General features: G+C 32.6%; 2 protein-coding genes across 2 annotated transcripts; both read left to right on the top strand.

The window, feature by feature from the left end:
• The first annotated feature begins 6,989 nt into the window (after positions 1-6,989).
• LOC129910231 (DIS3-like exonuclease 2) lies at positions 6,990-16,430 on the top strand. The gene is made up of 4 exons (XM_055987522.1): positions 6,990-8,174; positions 13,654-15,052; positions 15,109-15,228; positions 15,291-16,430. Exons 1-4 carry the CDS (start codon positions 7,121-7,123, stop codon positions 15,895-15,897), a joined length of 3,180 nt encoding a protein of 1,059 aa, XP_055843497.1. The 5' UTR covers positions 6,990-7,120; the 3' UTR covers positions 15,898-16,430.
• Positions 16,431-18,749: 2,319 nt separating this feature from the next.
• LOC129909401 (uncharacterized) lies at positions 18,750-19,301 on the top strand. Its single transcript, XM_055986487.1, has 3 exons — positions 18,750-18,783; positions 18,847-19,194; positions 19,261-19,301. Exons 1-3 carry the CDS (start codon positions 18,750-18,752, stop codon positions 19,299-19,301), a joined length of 423 nt encoding a protein of 140 aa, XP_055842462.1.
• The last annotated feature ends 1,625 nt before the right edge of the window (positions 19,302-20,926 follow it).

Consider the following 20,926-nt stretch of genomic DNA (forward strand, 5'->3'; position numbering starts at 1 on the left):
AAAATTAAACGTTTTTGTTTGTTTTAATTTTTTTTTAACACCCCGCCTCCACAGGAGATATTTTTCTCTAAAGGCTTAACTACATTCAACTTCAAAAAGTACAAAAGTGAAAAAATGTTTTGTCTTTCACCAACACACTGCAAAATTCTATCTTTCATCTCAGAAAAACAAAAGTGAAAGTTAAAACATTTTTAACTTTTACTTTTTCACTTTTTGAAAACACCCACACATGCAAACCAACAACTTAAGAACATGATTGCTAGATGGCGTTGCAAAGGATAATTTTCAATGAACATGCCTTTTTTTGACAGATGATTTTTTGTAAACAAAAAAAATGTTCAGCAAAAATTTATAAATTCCAAACAAATTGCCTTGCAACATAACTTGATACAATCGGTATAGTACAATAAATGAAACCCAAAACTCATGTTTTTAATTTAAAATTTTTCTTTGGCCAAAAAAGGATACATAATAATTGCTCATTTCCCTTTAGTTTCTTTTTTGTTTCGTTGCTTTTCCACCGACTGAGGAGACGGTATAAAGCTCGGTTATAACCTCCAAAAAGAAAATTTTTGGGCAACGCAACATCACCACCAATCACAATCTCCTACTCCAATAAAAGAATCTATCCTTAAAGCCTATCATACTGGACCACACCATCACCCAGCAAATGGTGTTTATTTCCAATATTTATGTTTGCATGAAGAGCGCAATAACAAAATCCTATTAAAGTTGGAAAACACCATGTTGTGATGATTCTCGGAAAAGCGGGGACTCTTTGGTTTGGTTGTTGTTTTCTTTCCCAGCGGGCGGCGATGAGCTAGATGAACAACGGAAATGAATGCACACAGTATTTAAAAGAAATTATAAAATAAAAATAATGAAATCTTAAGAAATGAAACAAAAATTGTTAGTACTCACAACTCACAAGACAAAAACAAATAACTGCACAATTTTTTTTTTCACAAATGACAGATAATCTTAAAGTTGTAAACACAATTTTGATACTCATTTTTGTATGAAGATGTCGCTAGTAGTATGTGTGTATTTTTCACTTTTTCACTTTTTGAAATCAAAAAGTGAATGTAGTTAAGCCTTAACTCAATGTCTAACATCTACAACATAACAATTTTTTTTTCTTGGCTGGGCAAATTTTGTTTGGACATTTTAGTTTTTATTTCATATGCCTCGTTCGCCAGAGGATGATGTATGATTTTTTGCGGACAAAATTTATTTTATATGCAGTCAATTTTGTATGAATACTTCTTTTTGTTAATTTTTTTCAATTTATACATGTACATGTTCTAAAAAATAAACAACCTTTTTTTTTATAAAAATCAATTATAATATCTGTTAAATAAATTCAAAATAAATAAATAAATTCAAAAATTATATACCATTTCATGAAATCTCATTCAATTCAACATAAAACGTTCAAAAATTCGCAAAACAAACAATTATATTTGGTCGTCCGCTACTACGGAGACAACCTTCCTCATGAGAGGACAAAAAATATTGAAAAAACTACACTTCCATAAGAAAAAAAAAACACATCTGTCAAATTCGTTGTTAAGCCTTAACTACATTGGCTCAAAAAGTGAAAAAGTACAAAAGTGAAAATTTTCAAACGCATTTTTCGGGATTAAAAATTAAAACAAATGATGCAGAAAGCTTATTTTTTGGTCTAAAGTATAATTTTTATACTCTTTGTTACAAAGCCAGAAAAAAAATCTTTTCACTTTTGTACTTTTTCAAAAAGTGGTGTATGTAGTTAAGCCTTTAGACATCCGTGTTCAGACAAAATCGAAGACACGATTGTCTAACATTGAATAGTAACAAGAAATGGTGAGCCTCCACAAGACATTTCTTGTTAATAGCCTTTTCACACCAAACCCAAAAACGCGGTTTATGGCAAAAAGTTTTCAAAAACCTGAAAAGCGTTCACACCACAAGTTTACAGGTTTTTGTTTGACGTTTAAAGGCTTAACTACATTCACTTTTTGATTTCAAAAAGTGAAAAAGTGAAAAATACACACATACTACTAGCGACATCTTCATACGAAAATGAGTATCAAAATTGTGTTTCAAACTTTAAGATTATCTGTCATTTGTGAAAAAAAAAAATTGTGCAGTTATTTGTTTTTGTCTTGTGAGTTGTGAGTACTAAAAATTTTTGTTTCATTTCTTAAGATTTCATTATTTTTATTTTATAATTTCTTTTAAATATGTGGGCATAAATAAACTTCATCATTCAACTGTGTGCATTCATTTCCGTTGTTCATCTAGCTCATCGCCGCCCACTGGGAAAGAAAACAACAACCAAACCAAAGAGTCCCCGCTTTCACGACATGGTGTTTTCCAACTTTAATAGGATTTTGTTATTGCGCTCTTCGTGCAAACATACATAAATATTGGAAATAAATACCATTTGCTGGGTGATGGTGTGGTCCAGTATGATAGGCTTTAAGGATAGATTCTATTATTGGAGTAGGAGATTGTGATTGGTGGTGATGTTGCGGTGCCCGAGAATTTTCTTTTTGGAGGTTACCATCGAGCTTTATACCGTCTCCTCAGAAAAGCAACGAAACAAAAAAGAAACTAAAGTGAAATGAGCAATTATTATGTACATATCATCCTTTTTTGGCCAAAGAAAAACTTTAAATTAAAAACATGAGTTTTGGCTTTCATTTATTGTACTATACCGATTGTATCAAGTTATGTTGCAAGGCAATTTGTTTGGAATTTATAAATTTTTGCTGAATATTTTTTTTGTTTACAAAAAAACATCTGTCAAAAAAGGCATGTTCATCGAAAATTATCCTTTGCAACGCCATCTAGCAATCATGTTCTTAAGTTGTTGGTTTGCATGTGTTGGTGTTTTCAAAAAGTGAAAAAGTAAAAGTTAAAAATGTTTTAACTTTTACTTTTGTTTTTCTGAGATGAAAGATAGAATTTTGCCGTGTGTTGGTGAAAGACAAAACATTTTTTCACTTTTGTACTTTTTGAAGTTGAATGTAGTTAAGCCTTAAGGCTTAACTACATTCACCACTTTTTGAAAAAGTACAAAAGTGAAAATATTTTTTTTCTCGCTAGCGGAATTTTTTTGTAAAAGATAGTTAACAAATTGATTTTTGGACGAAAAAATAAGCATTCTGTATCATTTGTTTTAATTTTCTAGCCCGAAAAACCATACAAAAATGCGTTTGAAAATGTTCACTTTTGTACTTTTTCACTTTTTGAGCCAATGTAGTTAAGGCTTTATAATGTTTTGACATCCAAATGTCAAGTTTTCAGTGGGATTTATTTATTTTTGTTGTTACAATCAGCTTGAGCTCACAAAATTGATCAAATAAAATAAACTCTGACAATTTAAATACAATTTTATTTATTTGGTCGTTAAATTATGTAGTTTCATTTTAATATAGAGAGAATAATAAATTGGCCGCCTCTCAAATTCTTTAGACAAAGTTCCAACAGGAACTCCTCATCTTTGGTCCCCCACATCATTTTTTGTTTTTGTTTTTTTTTTGTGCTATGCCATTTTCTGTAATTAATGAAAGAAATAAAAAAACGAATTTGATTTATATTATCAAAAAAAATTAACAAACCGCATTTGTAAAACTACTAGTTATCTTTGCCTGTCAGTTCTTTTTTTTTGTCTGCTGTCAGTTCTTTTTTTTTTGTGTGCTGAATTGTTGCTGAATTTCTCAAAAGGTTTGTTTGGTTATTTCGTTTGGAGTTGAATGTTTTCATTTTCAGGTTTTTGACGAGTTTAATCAAAAACTTGTGTTTTACGAAAACTTGTGGTTTATGAAAAATGTATGGAAAAACTTGTGTTTTTGATATAGGTTTTTGGGGTTTTTCGCAAAAACCGCGTTTTTGGCTTGGTGTGAAAAGGCTATAAGACACGTCAACATGACAAAAATTATCTCCTGCGGAGGCGGCCTGTTATATTCAACGCAGAGATGATCTTTTTCCTGTTGTTTACGGGAGTGAGAAGGAAAATCATCGCTCTGCTGAACTCACACACCGGAAAAGAGTAAAGGCAAAACCAAACCAGAAACATATTCGGTAGCAATACGGGTACTTTTGTATGAAAAAATATTCAAATTGGAACGTCAAAGTTGAGATGTGGAGCAACATCACAAAACGTCAACATTCAGAGCCTTATTCCATTGGATGTGGAAGTCTACTAAGGGCCAGTTGTACAAATATTTAATCCGTGGTTCAGCAACTTTTATCTTCTGAATTCGGTGGTATTTAGCACTGGTTCTAGGTTCATATAGGTTCAGAAAGCTAAATCCATCCTTGAACCAAAGTTGATCCACTGCTAATCCGCCGAAATCGGCGGGTTAAATTCCTGATTCGAGGCTGAACCACGTTTGTACAACTGGCCCTAATAGTAGATGTTTTGGTTAATCTAGTACCTTTGGGCTCAGCAAAGTACTTTTTAGTACTTCTGAATCAATTCAAAGATATTTTTTCTATAGAAGAAATGGAGTTGAATACAACCAGAAGTACCTATCAGTAGATACTTAAGGCCAAAAGAACACACTGATTATCTACTCATGCTCTTTTCTTCCCGAGTAGATACGATTTGTATTGAATTCGTTGAAAGTGCGTTCCATTCGGAATTTCGCTCATCTGTCAGTACCAAAAGAACAAAAGAAAATAGAAAAAAATATCTCCTAAACTGGGTGATTATCAAAACAAACCAAATTTTTCAAGGACGCGCGCAATTTTAAAGAACTGTTGTTTGTAAAAAAAAACTCATACAAATCGATTTCAAGTGTTTTTTTGGTAGTAACGTTCTACTATAACTTAATTTAGCGTCTAAAAATCGAAAAAATGTTTTGTTTTGTTGCTTTGTTTTTGCTGGTTTATTTTGATTTTCGCCGAGTTTAAAACTTCAAAATGGTAACTGTAAATAGAAAGAGAAGACAAGGACAAATGTTCGAACTTCCCTATTGAAAATCGATAGTAAACTACTAGTAGTACTTTGCCACCTTCCAAAGGAACAGGGCTAATATTTCACACCTGAAGAGTGGAGACGGCAACTGAAATCAATTGATTTGATTTTAAAAGTTGTTCCAAACCAACGACGACGACGACCCACGATACCAAAAAATCGGCGAGGCCTTTTTTTAAAGGCTTGACCACACCGGAAGGGTTTGCGGTAGTGATACAGCGGGTAGTTGTATGAAAAAAATTACAAACTGGAACATTTATATTCGGGTGTGGAAATTTGTTCATAGAAGTACTGCGTACCGCTACCAGTATCTCTACCGCATACCTTCCGGTTTTGGCAACAGAAAGGTATGCGGTAGCGGTACAGGTAGAGTTGTATGAAAAAAGTTCCACATTTGAACATTGACGTTCCTCTTTAGAATTTTGTTCCTGAAGACGGCAACAGAAATCCGTTTATTTGATTTAAAAGTTGTTCCACACCAACGACGACCCACTATAAAAAAACCTCCGAAAGATTTTTTTTAAAGACTTGACCAGACCAGGTATGCGGTAGCGATACTGGTACTCGTATGAAAAAAATCCAAACTAGAACATCAATAGCGCTGGAAAGAAATAAAAATGTTTACTTTTGTAAATTTCCCACTTTTTCACTTTTTAGGTCATTGTAGTTATAGCCTGCCCAACTAGCACAACAGCTTGTATTGAGCTTGCTTCAGAATTCAACTGGTTATAGAAGTTCGGACTTGTTTAACAACTTCTAATAAGTTGTTTAAATACTATTAAAGAAACTTAAATGAAGAAAACCTGCTTTTCTTAAGGCTTAACTACATACACCACTTTTTGAAAAAGTACAAAAGTGAAAATATTTTTTTTCTGGCTAGGGCAATTGTTTTGTGAAAAAGATACAAATTGTTTTTTAGACCAAAAAATAAGCTTTCTGCATCATTAGTTTTAATTTTCCAGCCCGAAAAACTACACAAAAATGCATTTGAAAATTTTCACTTTTGTACTTTTTCACTTTTTGAGCCAATGTAGTTATACCTTTATAAGCCTATTTAATGAGTTTATAGAAGCTTTACAGAAATTACCAAGTTTTGTCTTTGATTTTTGGTTTTGATATTAAATAATCTAGCTCGGATACTTCTTGGTTTTGATATTGAATAATTTAGCTCGGACATTTTTTTGCTATTTGAACTGATTAAGTTTTTGATTTCATTAATGAATATATGTACTAGGATGGCCGAGTGGGTAGAGTAGTGGACTACCACCAAGCAGATACTAAGTTCGATTCCTGGGTGTGCTAAAAAAATTATATACTTTTAAAATTATTATTTATAAATATACTAAAAACTAATGGAATGTTAGGTGTGTTTTTTATTACCACTGGTCTTAACTGGATAAAAAAAACGCCTCGGGGCTTAGCGAGAAAAATTGGCAGCATGGCATAAATGTTCCGAAATCAGCTGACACAAAAAAAATATAGAGTTGTCATATTTTTCGCTTTTGGGTTTTCTTGTGTGTTTTTGAAAAAATAAGTTTAACTAACTATTAAATAAATATTTATAATAATTGTCATTCCAAACATCAGTTTTGATGTTTTTAAACAAATTCTAAAGAATTTACGAACAAGTTAATTTGGTAGCACAGATTTAAATCTGTTGAAAAAGTTAAGCCCAGAGAATTCTCCGGGCTAAACAACTAAGCCCAAGGGGCTAAAGTGTTGTTGCATTTAACATGTAAATTGCTTAGCCCCGACTGCATTTTTTTTTCCAGTTAAGACCGGTGGTAATAAAAAACACACCTAATGTAGTTAAGCCTTTACGTATTCAATTTTCGTTTCCGTTTTCAAATTCGAACGAGTATTAAAAAACAGCTGTTTATTACTTACGGCCATTCTGTTTACTCCTTTATATTTTCTCGCCCTCTGTATGTCAAAATCAACTATTTCCTCTCAAAAGAAAAGTCTCACTCATAAATCATATATCTGTCTCTTTCTCTAACCGTATTTGTAAACTCTCCAATATTTTTTGACAGATCTCATTCTTTCTTTTTACTCATTTTTTTTTGTTTATGAAATTTCCATTTAAAATTTTGATTTCATCACAATATTAAATTTATTTTATCCAAATAAAGTCATTAACTTAATAACTAAATGGATTCGGAAAAACAAGCAATACCATCGACCTCAAAAATGGTTATAAAACCAACAAAAACATCACGTGAAGGAAGTGTTTGCAGTGACAAAAGTTTACAACAAAGCACAAAGAATTCTGGTAGAGGTAAAACTGTGAAGGCCGCCAACAAAAACCCAGAGAAAAAGATAACCTTCGTTTCACGTCCTGCTGTTTTGGATCAACCTAATAAACAACTTGTTAAAGAGGTAAGTAAACTACATGATCGGACAAAGCGTGTTAGAGCGAAGCTATCTTCAATGCAAAAATCGAAATTTCCGCCAAAATCTGAAATGCCTCCGAAAGTCAACAACCATTCGAAAGAGGAGACTCCTCTTCCTTCAAAACCAATTAAAAGCACATCGGATACACCACCAAATACCCCAATGGACGGTCTATTGTCCGAACAGGACATTCTTCGAGAAATCGAACGGTTGCAAGAGCTTATGAAAAAAGTCCAATTGCAAAATCAAAATAAGTTATCTGCAACGTCCGAAAGCAAAGTCAAAGAAAAAGACAAGACAAATCGAAGATTATCAAAGAGTGACGAAGTTGAATCGAAAGCCAATTGTGAAGGAGATCAAGTAGAAGAAAAAGCCGAAGCAAATCCGAAACGACGTCGTGAACGAACAAAAAAGAAGAAGAAGAAGATCACGAATGAACAGCAATTGCAAGAGCTTTATGTGAGTCACATTAATCAAATCATTAATAAAGACGCCGAAGTCAAAGATCCAAAGAATCCGCAATTTAAGAATGGCGATGATTTGGAAGAATTCGCTGCCAAGTGCGTTGAAGCTGGTTTGGGTCGAATTGTTGAAGCTCAGTTGAGAGTGAATGCAAAGAATAACCATCAGTCATTTATTACTGTGGACAATGGTTCGGATGCAATGATTGTTTCGATGGCTGCACGGAAATATGCTATGGATGGAGATGTTGTGAGGGCGTTTATTAGAAATAAAAACGAAGAGATTAGGGAATCAGTGGGAGACTTGGATGAGTCGATTCCGATTTTTGAAGATCCAAATGAGACAATTGGTGAGTTTATTTTTGTATATAAATGATCCAAATAAAGTATGATCTTCTAGGACAAAAAATAAATATAAGTTATTTGTTATCAGGGTGAGATAGTGGCATAGGTGGCATAATGTTAATTGCGATAAATTTTCAAACCATGCTTCTGGGTTTAGCCTATGTCATTTGGACTTTTGTATATGAACATATAAATTGCGGAACTGTTTCCTAGTATTCTTTACGTAAACAATATCTGCAGGAATTGTTTTAAATTACTCCGAGTTAGTCTTTTTTTGGCGATATCGTTCTCACGGGTGCCCAATATTGTGAAATTGTGACGTCTGCACACAATTTATTCTTTTATAACCCGAAACTTCCGTTTTGTAGGCACTTTTTTAAGTTTTATAATTTCCTGTCAAGGGGACAAGTTCTGTTCAGGGAATTTATGCCGCATTCGATTTTTGTTATTCATTTCAGTGGATTGTTTAGACCAGTTTACATAACTTGTATTTATAGTTTGGAAATCAAGGGGCACGGTAGTGCCCAGCAAAGTTCTCTAGCAACTTTGGCACTACACCCTTATTTACAGGAAACAACTCAGGCCATTTTCGACCCCCCTCTAACTTCCACACCAAAGATGCTAGAAATTTCAAACTCACTACATTTGTTGAGCTCGTCAAAACCAAACACCTCACGAAATTTCAGCCTCCTACGATGAGTAGTTTCTGAGATATAGGGCTTCAAAAATCGCAAAAACCGTAACTGACTCACTGACTCACTGACAGATCATCAAAATTATGGAGAACTTCCCGATATCGTAGAAACTTGAAATTTTACACGGTGATAGGACTTGTGGTGTATACAAAGGAAAAAATCGAAAATTTGAGATTATCAATTCAGGGGGCGTGGCATCCGCCCATTTCCGCTGAATTTTCATCATATATTATAGAGCACTTTTGATTATCGTAGAATCTTGAAATTTGGTAGAATAGTAGAGCTGGTAGTTTATACAAAGGAAAAAATTTAAAACTTGAGAATTTCAGCCAGGGGGCGTGGTAACCGCCAATTTCCGCTGAATTTTCATAAATTATTATAGAGCACTTCTGATTGTCGTAGAATCTTGAAATTTGGTAGAATGGTGGTGCTGGTAGTTTACACAAAGGAAAAAATTTAAAATTTGAGAATTTCAGCCAGGGGACGTGGCAACCGCCCATTCCCGCTGAATTTTCATCAAATATTATAGAGCACTTCTGTATGTCGTAGAATCTTGAAATTTGGTAGAATGGTGGAGCTGGTAGTTTACACAAAGGAAAAAATTTAAAATTTGAGAATTTCAGCCAGGGGGCGTGGCAACCGCCCATTCCCGCTGAATTATCATCAAATATTATAGAGCACTTCTGTATGTCGTAGAATCTTGAAATTTGGTAGAATGGTGGTGCTGGTAGTTTACACAAAGGAAAAAATTTAAAATTTGAGAATTTCAGCCAGGGGGCGTGGCAACCGCCCATTCCCGCTGATTTTTCATCAAATATTATAGGGCACTTCTGTATGTCGTAGAATCTTGAAATTTGGTAGAATGGTGGAGCTGGTAGTTTACACAAAGGAACAAATTTAAAGTTTGAGAATTTCAGGCAGGGGGCGTGGCAACCACCCATTTTCACTGAATTTTCATCAAATAAAGAGATTTTATATTCTACAGCCATACCTTGCAAAAAGTAGTGAAATCACAACAAAAACATTACTGTTAAAAAAAGAGCCAAGTTATCCTATGTTGAAATTATGCTGGCACAAAAAGTACTGAGATGTAAAAGTGTACCAAGTTCTAAAGTTTGGGTTCAAATTCGTATCAATAAAATTTTGATTGTTTACTTGGCAATTTTTGAAATAACTTTAAAAATCGATGGTTAAGAAAAATTGTCAAGAGAACAATCAAAATTTTATTGATACGAATTTGAACCCAAACTTTAGAACTTGGTACACTTTTACATCTCAGTACTTTTTGTGCGAGCATAATTTCAACATAGGATAACTTGGCTCTTTTTTTAACAGTAATGTTTTTGTTGTGATTTGGCTTTTCCGATACGTAAATGACACTGTCATCAGCATATGCAATCACTCTGAATCCCTTTTTTCTAGACTTACCAAATTCTACAGGTGAAGTGAGGAAAAACAAGTACTTGCGATGTGGTTCTGCTGAAAAGTCAGCGTTTGAAAAACAAGCGGCCGAGTCTATTGAGGGATGCTATGGAAGATTACACAATTTACGCAAGGACATACATAAGTATATAAATTTTTTGTTTTTGTGTAATTGCTTGGACTTTTTTGCCAAACGGACTGATTAATTTGGTTTTAAACGAGGAAATTCAACATTCTAAATTCTAGAATATCAAAATCACTTTATCAATTTAAAATTCGCCTACAATAGCGTATAGGGACGGGCTTTGCAGAGCCATGTCGCATGAAAACTCTTATTTATACAGAATGACCATGAAAATAAACTACTCAAAACAAAATAGAGCCCACCCAATATCTATTTTGAAATTTGCCTAAAAATTACTTAATTGGTTAAATTTGCCAAAGCGAATAGGCTTTGAATATATTAATCAATTAAGTAATTCTTAGGAAAATTTCAAAATAAATCTTGGGTGTGCCTTTTTTTTGTTTTGACTATTAGTACAGGAAAGTTAGTAAAAAAACAGGCATATTGTGGAACGAAATATAGGACGGCTGATTTTTTCAAATCTGAAAGAGGGGTATTAGAAAAGCTTAAGTCCTGGTTTTCGGGACGCCACCCCCCTGGCGAAATCCACCATTTTGGAAAACGCGAATCACTCTATATCTCCAAAACTATGGGTCCTATAGAAATTATTATCAGACCAAATTTCTTGGAAATTTAATTACCTTTTTCCTTGTAATACATTATTTTTCTGAGCGTGCAATAGTTTTGAGGTTATGTTGCTTTAATTTATTTTTTTTTTTGGTTTTTTTAAGATTTTATCATTCCCGGTATTAGTTACATAGTTCTTTAAATAGAAAAAGTTATAGACAATCAAATTTCCAATAATTTGGTATATTTTTTAAAGTCATGCGATGTATGAGTCGAAAGTTATTGATCTGAAAACTATAGTCTAAATACAGGAAAGTAAGTAAAAAAACAGGCAATATGAGAAACGAAAACCAGGGCTTAAGTTTTTTTAATACCCTTCTTTCAGATTTGAAAAAATCAGCCGTCCTGTATTTCGTTCCACAAAATGCCTGTTTTTTTTACTAACTTTCCTGCACTTAGATTATAGTTTTGATATCAATAACTTTCGACTTATACATTGCACGACTTTCAAAAATATACCAAATTATTGGAAATTTGATGGTCTATAACTTTTGCTGTTTAAGAAATTATGTTACTGATACCAGGAATGATAAAATCTTAAAAAAACCGAAAAAAAAAAATAAGTTAAATCAACATAACCTCAAAACTATTGCCCGCTCAGAAAAATAATGTACTACAAGGAAAAAGATAATTAAATTTACAATAACTTTGGTCAGACAACCATTTTTATAGGACCCATAGTTTTGGAGATATAGAGCGATTCGCGTTTTCCAAAATGGCGGATTTCGCCAGGGGGTGGCGTCCCGAAAACCAGGACTTAAGCTTTTCTAATACCCCTCTTTCAGATTTGAAAAATTCAGCCGTCCTATATTTCGTTCCACGAAAAAGTCTATCTTTCCTGTACTATATTTTATTTCACTGCTCCGACAAAACCGTTCAAAACATCGCCCAAAGGTTTACAAAAAGGCGATGCTTATGCAATCTCTTTAACATTATACTTCAAACAATTGTGCCCAACTCACTATGCCGTTGTTTTTCCAAATGTCTGTATAACACTGGCAGTTGCTGATAATATAATACTCATAAATATTGTTGGAAGAACGAAACAGAACGAAACGAAACATACAAAAAATAGACCAACACTCGAGACTCGAACAGAACATTAGGATGGAAAAACATAATTTTGAAGTGGTCAGAAACTACGTTTCTTTTGAGTCCTCTACAAAGTCATAAAATGACATCAGTGCAGGGATCATATTATGAAGAATTTCCCTTTCAAGTTGCTTTTTCGTCGTGCTTAGAAGGCAAGACAAGACCTTTATAGTCCCTACTATCTAAAAGTAAATAATATCTATCTTACGGCCATATTATTCACTCTGGATTTGGTTTGGATTAAAGTTAATTTTAAATCCAATTCATTAAATCTGAATTTCATAAATCCAAGGATTTAATTTTTTGCTCATATTAAAAACATTTTGTTCATAACAAAAAAACTTTTTTGTTCATAGACAAAACAATTGCACACTGTGAAAATGAATTTTACATCTGGATTTATAAAGTTAAACAGACATCCAGAGAGCAGTTTAAATTTGTTTGCATTTAACGAGATTGGATTAAACGAGATTGGATTTAAAAAATTGGATTTAAGATTGGATTTAAGTAGAGAATATCATGGAATTGGATTTATTTTTGACATTTGACATTGATTACATCCAGATGTATTTTTTAAACTAGTGAATAATATGGCCGTAAGTTTATAGGTACATTAATTATTTATGTATATTCATCTACATCATAAAAAGTGAATAATACGAACAAGTGAAGAACTCAGACCAAAAAATATTAGAAACATTTGTTGCAGAACAGTTTCAAAATTATTTAGAATGTAATAATCTGTTGATACAAGAACAATCTGGATTTAGAAGTGGACATTCATGTGAAACAGCGATTAATTGTGTTGTTTGGAACTGGAAGAGGAAGATTGACTGTTTAATAATTATTATTATTAATAACAGATTACTGAAAATTTTTTGACATAAAAGTATAATTACATAACTTTAAGTTAATTTATAATATATATTTTGCAATTAGATTTTAAATTCACATCTGTTTGTGGAAAGATCAAGTTCATTACATATAATGTTGAAAAATGTTATGTATCTAGAAAATGGTTCGTTGGAACCATAATTATGGTTATAATTACATCTATGTTTAGGATTTTTAAGGAAATGACGTAGACGCAATCTTTTCTTCGGAATATAGATTTTAAAATTAAAAATGATTTCAGGGCATTTAATACAATATGAAAATACATCATGGACAAACAGCACACACTGAATAGAACGCCTTTTTTGTAAAGAATCAAGTCCAATCAAAGCACATCTTGATGGATATGAAACAATATCTATTCTCTATGTCAGCTGCCTAACTACGAATCTTGTGAAAGCCTTTTGAACTCTTTCAATACGAGTTATCCCATGGAAGTAGAATGACCTATAAGTTTCCCGCTAACGCTAATTTTTGTTCCGCATAGTCTGTGGCGTTCTTTTTCAATTAAAGTTTTTTTCGTTCTATATTATATAGTAGATAACAATCATTGCATAGCGCATTTTGTCTCCTGGAAATATTTTAGCTCAATTTTTACATTTAAATTATTTTGTTTACTCCTTCTTGCAGATGACCCTGAAGATGTTTTAGTTGAAGATGTCGAAATCCTCAAGAAAAGTGAAGAATCAACCTTGTCATTGAGAGATCGTGCTTTCGTAATTCGAATTGTCAAAGAAAGTGGCAATCGACAATTTGTAGGTTCAATTGCATTCAAAAATCCAGTGAAACATGACGATGGGGAGTATTTTAAGTTTAAAACCCGTGACACCAAAGCTCCCATCATGTGTATTCCAGTTGAATCATGTGAGGAATTCCTTAAGCAATTCGAAACCTCTTCCGATGATATTTTAGGATATTTGTTTGTTGCACAAATTCTCAAAATTGAAGAAAACGGACGTTGTCTTGGCAAACTAGTTGCCCCCGTTGGCAAGTGTGGTCATCTAGAATCTGAAATTAAAGCAATTCTAATGCACAATCGCTTAAGTGATGTGGAAAAGTTTGAACAACGTTTCGAAGATATGTGGGCCGAGCCTGTTAAAATCGAAGAATCTGATCTAGAGAATAGAGAAGATTTACGTTCTGATTGTATTTTCACAATTGATCCACTTACAGCTAGAGATTTAGACGATGCTGTCTCATGTAAGAAATTAGACAATGAGCGTTATGAAATTGGTGTTCATATATCAGACGTAACACATTATCTTGAAGAATGTTGTGAATTAGATGAGTTAGTTAAGCTGCGCGCAACAAGTATTTACCTTGTGAATGAGGTCATTCACATGCTGCCTCAGACACTTTGCATGAAGTGTTCCCTACTGCCCGATGAGGATAAATTTACCTTTTCTGTGTTCTGGACAATGGATAAAGATGCAAATGTGATTTCGACAAGATTCACTAGAAGTGTCATAAGATCATGCACACAATTAGCCTATGAACATGCCCAAAAAATTATTGATAATCCCAATGAAAAATTCAATGACAATGACTTTCCCACCATATGCAATGGTTTTAGTTCAATTGATATTGTTGAGAGGGTAAAGACCCTTAATTCACTGGCAGAAACTATGCGAACCAGACGTTTTGCAAATGGTTCCCTCTCAATTGATAAACCTCAGTTCTATTTCCAATTTGATCCGAAAACTGGAGAGCCGACATCCTACGAAATTGCTAACCGGCTTACGGCAAACTTCTTGATTGAAGAGTTCATGTTGTTGGCAAATCAATCTGTGGCGGATTTGATTTATAAAAGCTTTCCTGATATTGCTTTCTTGCGAAGTCATCAACCACCAAAAGCCAGTGCTATTAAGAGCTTGAAAGTAAAGCTTAATGCTATGGGTCTTGAATTGGATATGAGCACTTCAAAGAGTATCTACGATGGATTGAAAAAAATCTGCGGTTCAAGTTGCGATCCGGAGGTTGTCTCGGTGGCGATGAACTATTTGCTAACCAAACCAATGATGAGGGCGAAGTAAGTGGGTTTTAAATAAACAAATAGAATGGTTACTTAAGAGTGTTTTTTTGTAGGTATTTTTGCAGTGAAAATGTAGATGGGGATATTGATTTGCGTCATTATGCGTTGGCTATACCAATTTACACCCATTTTACTAGCCCAATTAGACGTTATCCAGACATCTTAGTTCACAGGTAAGTTTGTAGAGGTTTTTGGTACCAGTAACTTGTATTAAAATATCATATTTATTACTTAGGTTACTCAGTGCTGCCATGAATTATACCCCAAAGCCGAAACGAACTCATGAAGAACTCCATGAATTAGCCCGCATCTGTAACGACCAGAAATTCAATGCAAAGAACGCCAGCGAGGAAAGCTCCAATTTATATTTCAAACGTTACATCAAGGAAAAGAAAAACATCAATGTACGCGCTGTGGTTGTCGATATCTATAAACATTCCATAGAAGTTATTACCCTAGACACTGGTCATCTCATTTATGTTCCTTTTAAATTGCAAAAAGTTATAGTTGATTGTAGCAAAGCACCATCAGTAATTTACATATCAGAAAAAAATTCCACCAAGCCACCAATTCCATTAAAGATGTTCTCAGCTGTCGATATTCGGCTTACAGTTTTTGAGGGCAAAGTTACTGGATTCTTTGTTTCACCTGAACCAGAACTTAGAATAAAGAATGAAATTGCATCATGTAAAGCAAAGTCTGACCGAAAAAAACAAGACTTGGCCGAATCATCACCCGGATCTCCTGATTTGAATTCAAAACAGAAAAGAAATGAAAGGAGAAAGCGAGAATGGATGAGGTCTAGAAAGTCGAAGAATACGAATGGAGCAACTGACGAGTAATTTAGACGATATCTCCTCTCAATGTGTTGTGTTTGCACAAATTTCTGTGATTTTGAACAACATAACTTGGGCACATATTATTTTTTATGTGCGCATTTTTTTTTAAATAAAATAACCGTGACACTTTGATGTTGTAAACATTTAAAAGTATTTTAAGAAAATCTTGTATATTTTTGGTATCAGAGTGTGATGTTATAAAATGATTACATTTTGTTGCACATTATCAAGGAACAAAAGATAGCTGGTGTAAAATTAAGTCCATCACATATTTTAAAAATCTTTATTAAAATTAAAATGTTAAGCAAAAACTATTTTCAGAAAAATTTATTTAATATCATAAGAAAAATAGTTTGACCGTTAATGTCTCTTTTTGGATTTAAGAGTTTTAAGAATTGTGACAAGAACTTGGTGAATTATGTTTTCATTTTGTCTTAGTTGTATTAGCTATCAAATCATTTCATTTTCAAACATTTGATGCCAAAATACTTAGATTCTTATTTTTACTTTGTTTAAAATTGTAAAACGTTTTAGTGGACATGAAAAAAAAAAAAACAACAAAAAAACTGTTATTTTTATTGATTTTTTTTGTTTGTTTTGGTTTTATTTTTTTTCGATTGACTTGGAAGCTGCTATTGGCTCAAAAAGTAAAAAAGTACAAAAGTGAAAATTTTCAAACGCATTTTTGTATGGTTTTTCGGGCTAGAAAATTAAAACAAATGATACAGAATGCTTATTTTTTCGTCCAAAGATCAATTTGTAAACAATCTTTTACAAAAAAATTCCGCTAGCGAGAAAAAAAATATTTTCACTTTTGTACTTTTTCAAAAGTTTCTTTGAAGTCTGGTTGCTGAGTAATTTGTACCGAAACATATTTTTTTCTTACACTTTACTTACACTCTGATGCAAATTTCTGGGGACAAAAGTATCGAAAAAAGTTTTGGTTTACATATGTGAGTTCACAGTGAACAGGCCTATGCATTTAGGTTAAAAAATTACAAATTTTTTTTTTCATATTTTTGAGAAAAAATCAAGGTTAACCCCTTGCCGAAAAAAAAATGCATTTTAAAAAATTTCCGCCAAATTCATTGATTGAAACATCAAAAGAAAGGTCTCTTTGAGCTCTATTCATAACTGAAAACCAAAAGTTTGTTTGAGGTCTGGTTGCTGAGTAATTTGTACCGAAACATCCCTACAAACAATTATGCTTCTATAAAGCTTTACACAAGCAACTATAGCACCTGTAAGGCTTTATAGAAGAAAAATTGTTAGTCGGGATATTTTTTTCTTACACTTTTTTTACACTCTGATGCAAATTTCTGCGGACTAAAGTCTCGAGACAAGTTTTGGTTTACATATGTGAGTTCACAGTGAACAGGCCTATTCATTTAGGTTAAAAAATTACAAATTAATTTTTTTCATATTTTCGAAAAAAATCAAGGTTAACCCCTTGCCGAAAAAAAAATGCATTTTAAAAAATTTCCTCCAAATTCATTGATTGAAACATCAAAAGAAAGGTCTCTTTGAGCTCTATTCATAACTGAAAACCAAAAGTTTGTTTGAGGTCTGGTTGCTGAGTAATTTGTATCGAAACATATATTTTTTTACACTCGGAGGCAAATTTCTGCGGACAGAAGTATCGAAAAATGTTTTGGTTTACAGATATGAGTTCACAGTGAACAGGCCTATTCATTCAGGTTAAAAAATTACAAATTAATTTTTTTCATATTTTCGCGAAAAAATCAAGGTTAACCCCTTGCCGAAAAAAACTGTATTTACAAAAATTTCCTCCAAATTCATTGATTGAAACATCAAAAGAAAGGTCTCTTTGAGCTCTATTCATAACTGGAAACCAAAAGTTTGTTTGAGGTCTGGTTGCTGAGTAATTTGTACCGAAACATATTTTTTTCTTACATTCGGAAGCAAATATCTTAAGTCCCTCTTTGAAGAAATGTTATGCTATGGACACGATGGACTTGAATGCTTATCTGGGCCAAAAGCCGATTTTTTTTTGTAATAAAACTGGGATAGTTTTAAAAAAAATAAACCGAACACTAGCATGGAGATAGCATATATGTGTTAGTACCTACTTTTTTTTATATTAGTCACACTCATAATTTAATAACCTTGGTTCTGTCCCAATTTATTGAATGACTTTAATCTTATAGTGCACCTGATACAAAAAAACAAATACAATTATTTACCATCATCCTTCTTGGCACAAACTTGTTAAACTTGAGGCTTGAACAGAGCACACGTTTTTATTCATTTCATGGTTGCAATATGTTTTGGATATTAAAAATGCACTTAATTTGGTTTTTCGATCGTCAGTTTCACACCTTAATCTCTAAATCATTTCCAAGTAATCAAAATGTTCCAGATTCGACTAAACTCCTTCCTCAAAAAAAAAAACATACCTAAATAAATAAATAAAATAATTATAGTGTCAATGAACTTTTAATGGAATTTAAAAGCAAAGTAAATCAAAATATCAAAACGTGCTGATCCTGTTTTATCATTTTGCTTTCTAAAGATATGGAAGGTAAAGTACTGAGTCATACATTTCACCATGTTAAGCTTATTATTCTCCGACACTCTAGTTAAAAGTGTACTGAAAACACACTTAAATTGTTTATTTGTATCATTTAATTAATTCATACTGGAAAGGTACTAACATCAAATCACACTCATTTGTAAAAAGGTGAGGTATACAGACAGGTATTTTGTTCAGATGCAGTACCGAATTTCTGATTTGAATATAAAACAATAAGATATTGAAACAAGCTTCTGAGTCTAATCCTTGATCTTGACTTAAACGTTTTAATTTCATCCGGTACTGAATTTTTTTGCAAAAAATGAGTTTTCAACTAGAAATTGTTCTGTTTTGTGGTGAGATTCGAAATTATTTTTTGTTTTTGAAAAGAAAAAAAAAAAACAATATTTGGTTTTAAGCATCCCTTCTAGTGGTAACTGTAATTGCCCGTCCTCAAGTTTGGGATATTGGCTATAATCCAAATCGTGAATATGATCCGATACCAGCACAAGCGATCTCTGATAACAACGCTGCAATTGTAGAAACTCAGCCAATCACTTCAACAACTGTAGCAGCTCAAGGTAATCAGGATGCCACAAGTCCAACACCAGTACCTCCACCAGTTCCAGTTGCGAATCCTTTCCAGGATTATTTTGACTGTATTTCTAAATGTCCAACGACGGCCCAGTATGATCCAATTTGTGGCAGTGATTCCGTAAACTATCACAATTTGGGCCGTTTGAATTGTGCAGCCGGGTGTGGAGTTGGTAAGCTAAACTTTGATCAAATAAATTTACATTTATATGTGCTTATTTTTATATTTTTTTGTGTAGAGGTGACAATGGTACGAAGTGGAACCTGCACCACGGGCTAGAAACTACATACCTAACGTTTCGAAAATTATTAAATCTAAATTAAATAAATTATTATGTGCTTATTTTTATAGATTATTTATGTGATTTCATTAGTGGTAAAAGTCAGGAATTTCATTGAATACCCGTTTCAAAAAAGCTATTCGTCAAGAGAAACTTAGCTAAAGTTTACTCGCTCTCCCTTATATTTAAAGTAACCATCAAATATTAAATCAAATAAAATAAAATAACTAGATTTGTTAAGAGTTAACCTGATGCCAAAATTTGAAAACCTTAACTTCACGCAAGGTTAACTCGGGAATTTTATTAAGTTTGTTTCTAAACTAAAAAAAAAATTACTACATAATAGTAATTGAATTAGGTGTGAAGATTTCGTAAGCTTTAAACATCATAAAAATAGTTTTTTGAAAATATTTTAATAAATTTACATAATTAGCTTTAAAAATAAAATATATGTATTTCAATGTTCTTCAGAATTGAAATTAATAAAAAGAAACTACAAGCTTTACATTTGTAGTACCTAAATTTGAGTATGGGTCACTGTGGCGTATGCGCAACATTTATGTCGGTAGATAAACATAAAATGTCTGTTTAAGTTTTGTGACATTTTTGTAACAAACCAAAAAGATAACAAAAACCATACAAAGCATCTACATAATGTACATTAGGGTGGTCCAATTTTTTGGTTTTTACATTTCCGTTGTTCCTCACTCAAAAATTCGTTTCATATGTGTTTTCACATTCACGTGAAATTTCAGCTTTTAAGGTGAAGTCTAAGTGGGTGCTCAACAGACTCAAAGTTTTTGCTCAGATGCTGTTCTAGCTAGGTGCTCATGCCTAGTAATTAACTTTTTTTTTTTAATTTATCAAGTGAATTAAGTTGTGAAGTAGTAAAGTTTTTCATGATATGTTTTTTCTTTCATAAAAAACCACTTGTTAAGTGATGTTTTCACAGATTTTTTTTGTTCATTTAAATTCGTCTGTAAGTATTTTTTGCTTAAAGTTAAAACAAAACAGAATTAATCAATGAAATATGAATGACTCAATACCAAAAAGAAACATGAAAAGCATTAACTTGGTTGTCGGAAGCATGTGTGCTTATCATATTCCAACTCGAAGCCAAGTCCTATGACAATAGGGGGGAAATCCCTCTGGATTTTTTTATTTTTCCATTATTTTTTTTTTGCGTAATAAATTCATTTATCAACCGAAGAAACTATTTTCAGTGGTCTCAGCCTTAAATAAAGCCTCAAAAGTCCCTAGATAGTTCCGAAACCTACGCGTTCCGAACCTTCCACAGTACGAAAATGAAAACTTTAAATGCATTTTTGTCGAAACGCGTTTTTTCCGCGCCGTGCAACGTAACTCAAAAACTAATGAAGCTATCGACTTGAAATAAAATGGAAATTACTTGTTAACTTATTGACCATTGCATGAACCTAAAAGTTTAATATAATTTTTATAATAAATATCTTTTTTAGCAATTTTTTTTATAAAAAAACTTTGTGTTTTTTCGTTTTTTTCGTCTCTAATTTTTATTTTACACTTTTTTTTTTTACTAAATTTAGGTTCATGCAATGCGTATAAATATATTTTATTGGAAAAAAATTTCTTTTTTTGATTATAA

This window comes from Episyrphus balteatus, chromosome 2 (assembly GCF_945859705.1).
Source record: "Episyrphus balteatus chromosome 2, idEpiBalt1.1, whole genome shotgun sequence".
NCBI lineage: Eukaryota > Metazoa > Arthropoda > Insecta > Diptera > Syrphidae > Episyrphus > Episyrphus balteatus.

What these genes read in the sequence shown, in the direction of transcription:
- LOC129910231 (XM_055987522.1), top strand. Translation starts at nt 7,121, where the DNA reads ATGGATTCGGAAAAACAAGCAATACCATCGACCTCAAAAATGGTTATA. An exon ending in AAACCAATGATGAGGGCGAA is followed by an intron (nt 15,053 to 15,108) that starts GTAAGTGGGTTT and finishes GTTTTTTTGTAG; the next exon opens with GTATTTTTGCAGTGAAAATG. An exon ending in CCAGACATCTTAGTTCACAG is followed by an intron (nt 15,229 to 15,290) that starts GTAAGTTTGTAG and finishes TTTATTACTTAG; the next exon opens with GTTACTCAGTGCTGCCATGA.
- LOC129909401 (XM_055986487.1), top strand. Translation starts at nt 18,750, where the DNA reads ATGAGTTTTCAACTAGAAATTGTTCTGTTTTGTG. An exon ending in AGAAATTGTTCTGTTTTGTG is followed by an intron (nt 18,784 to 18,846) that starts GTGAGATTCGAA and finishes TTTGGTTTTAAG; the next exon opens with CATCCCTTCTAGTGGTAACT. An exon ending in TGCAGCCGGGTGTGGAGTTG is followed by an intron (nt 19,195 to 19,260) that starts GTAAGCTAAACT and finishes TTTTTTGTGTAG; the next exon opens with AGGTGACAATGGTACGAAGT.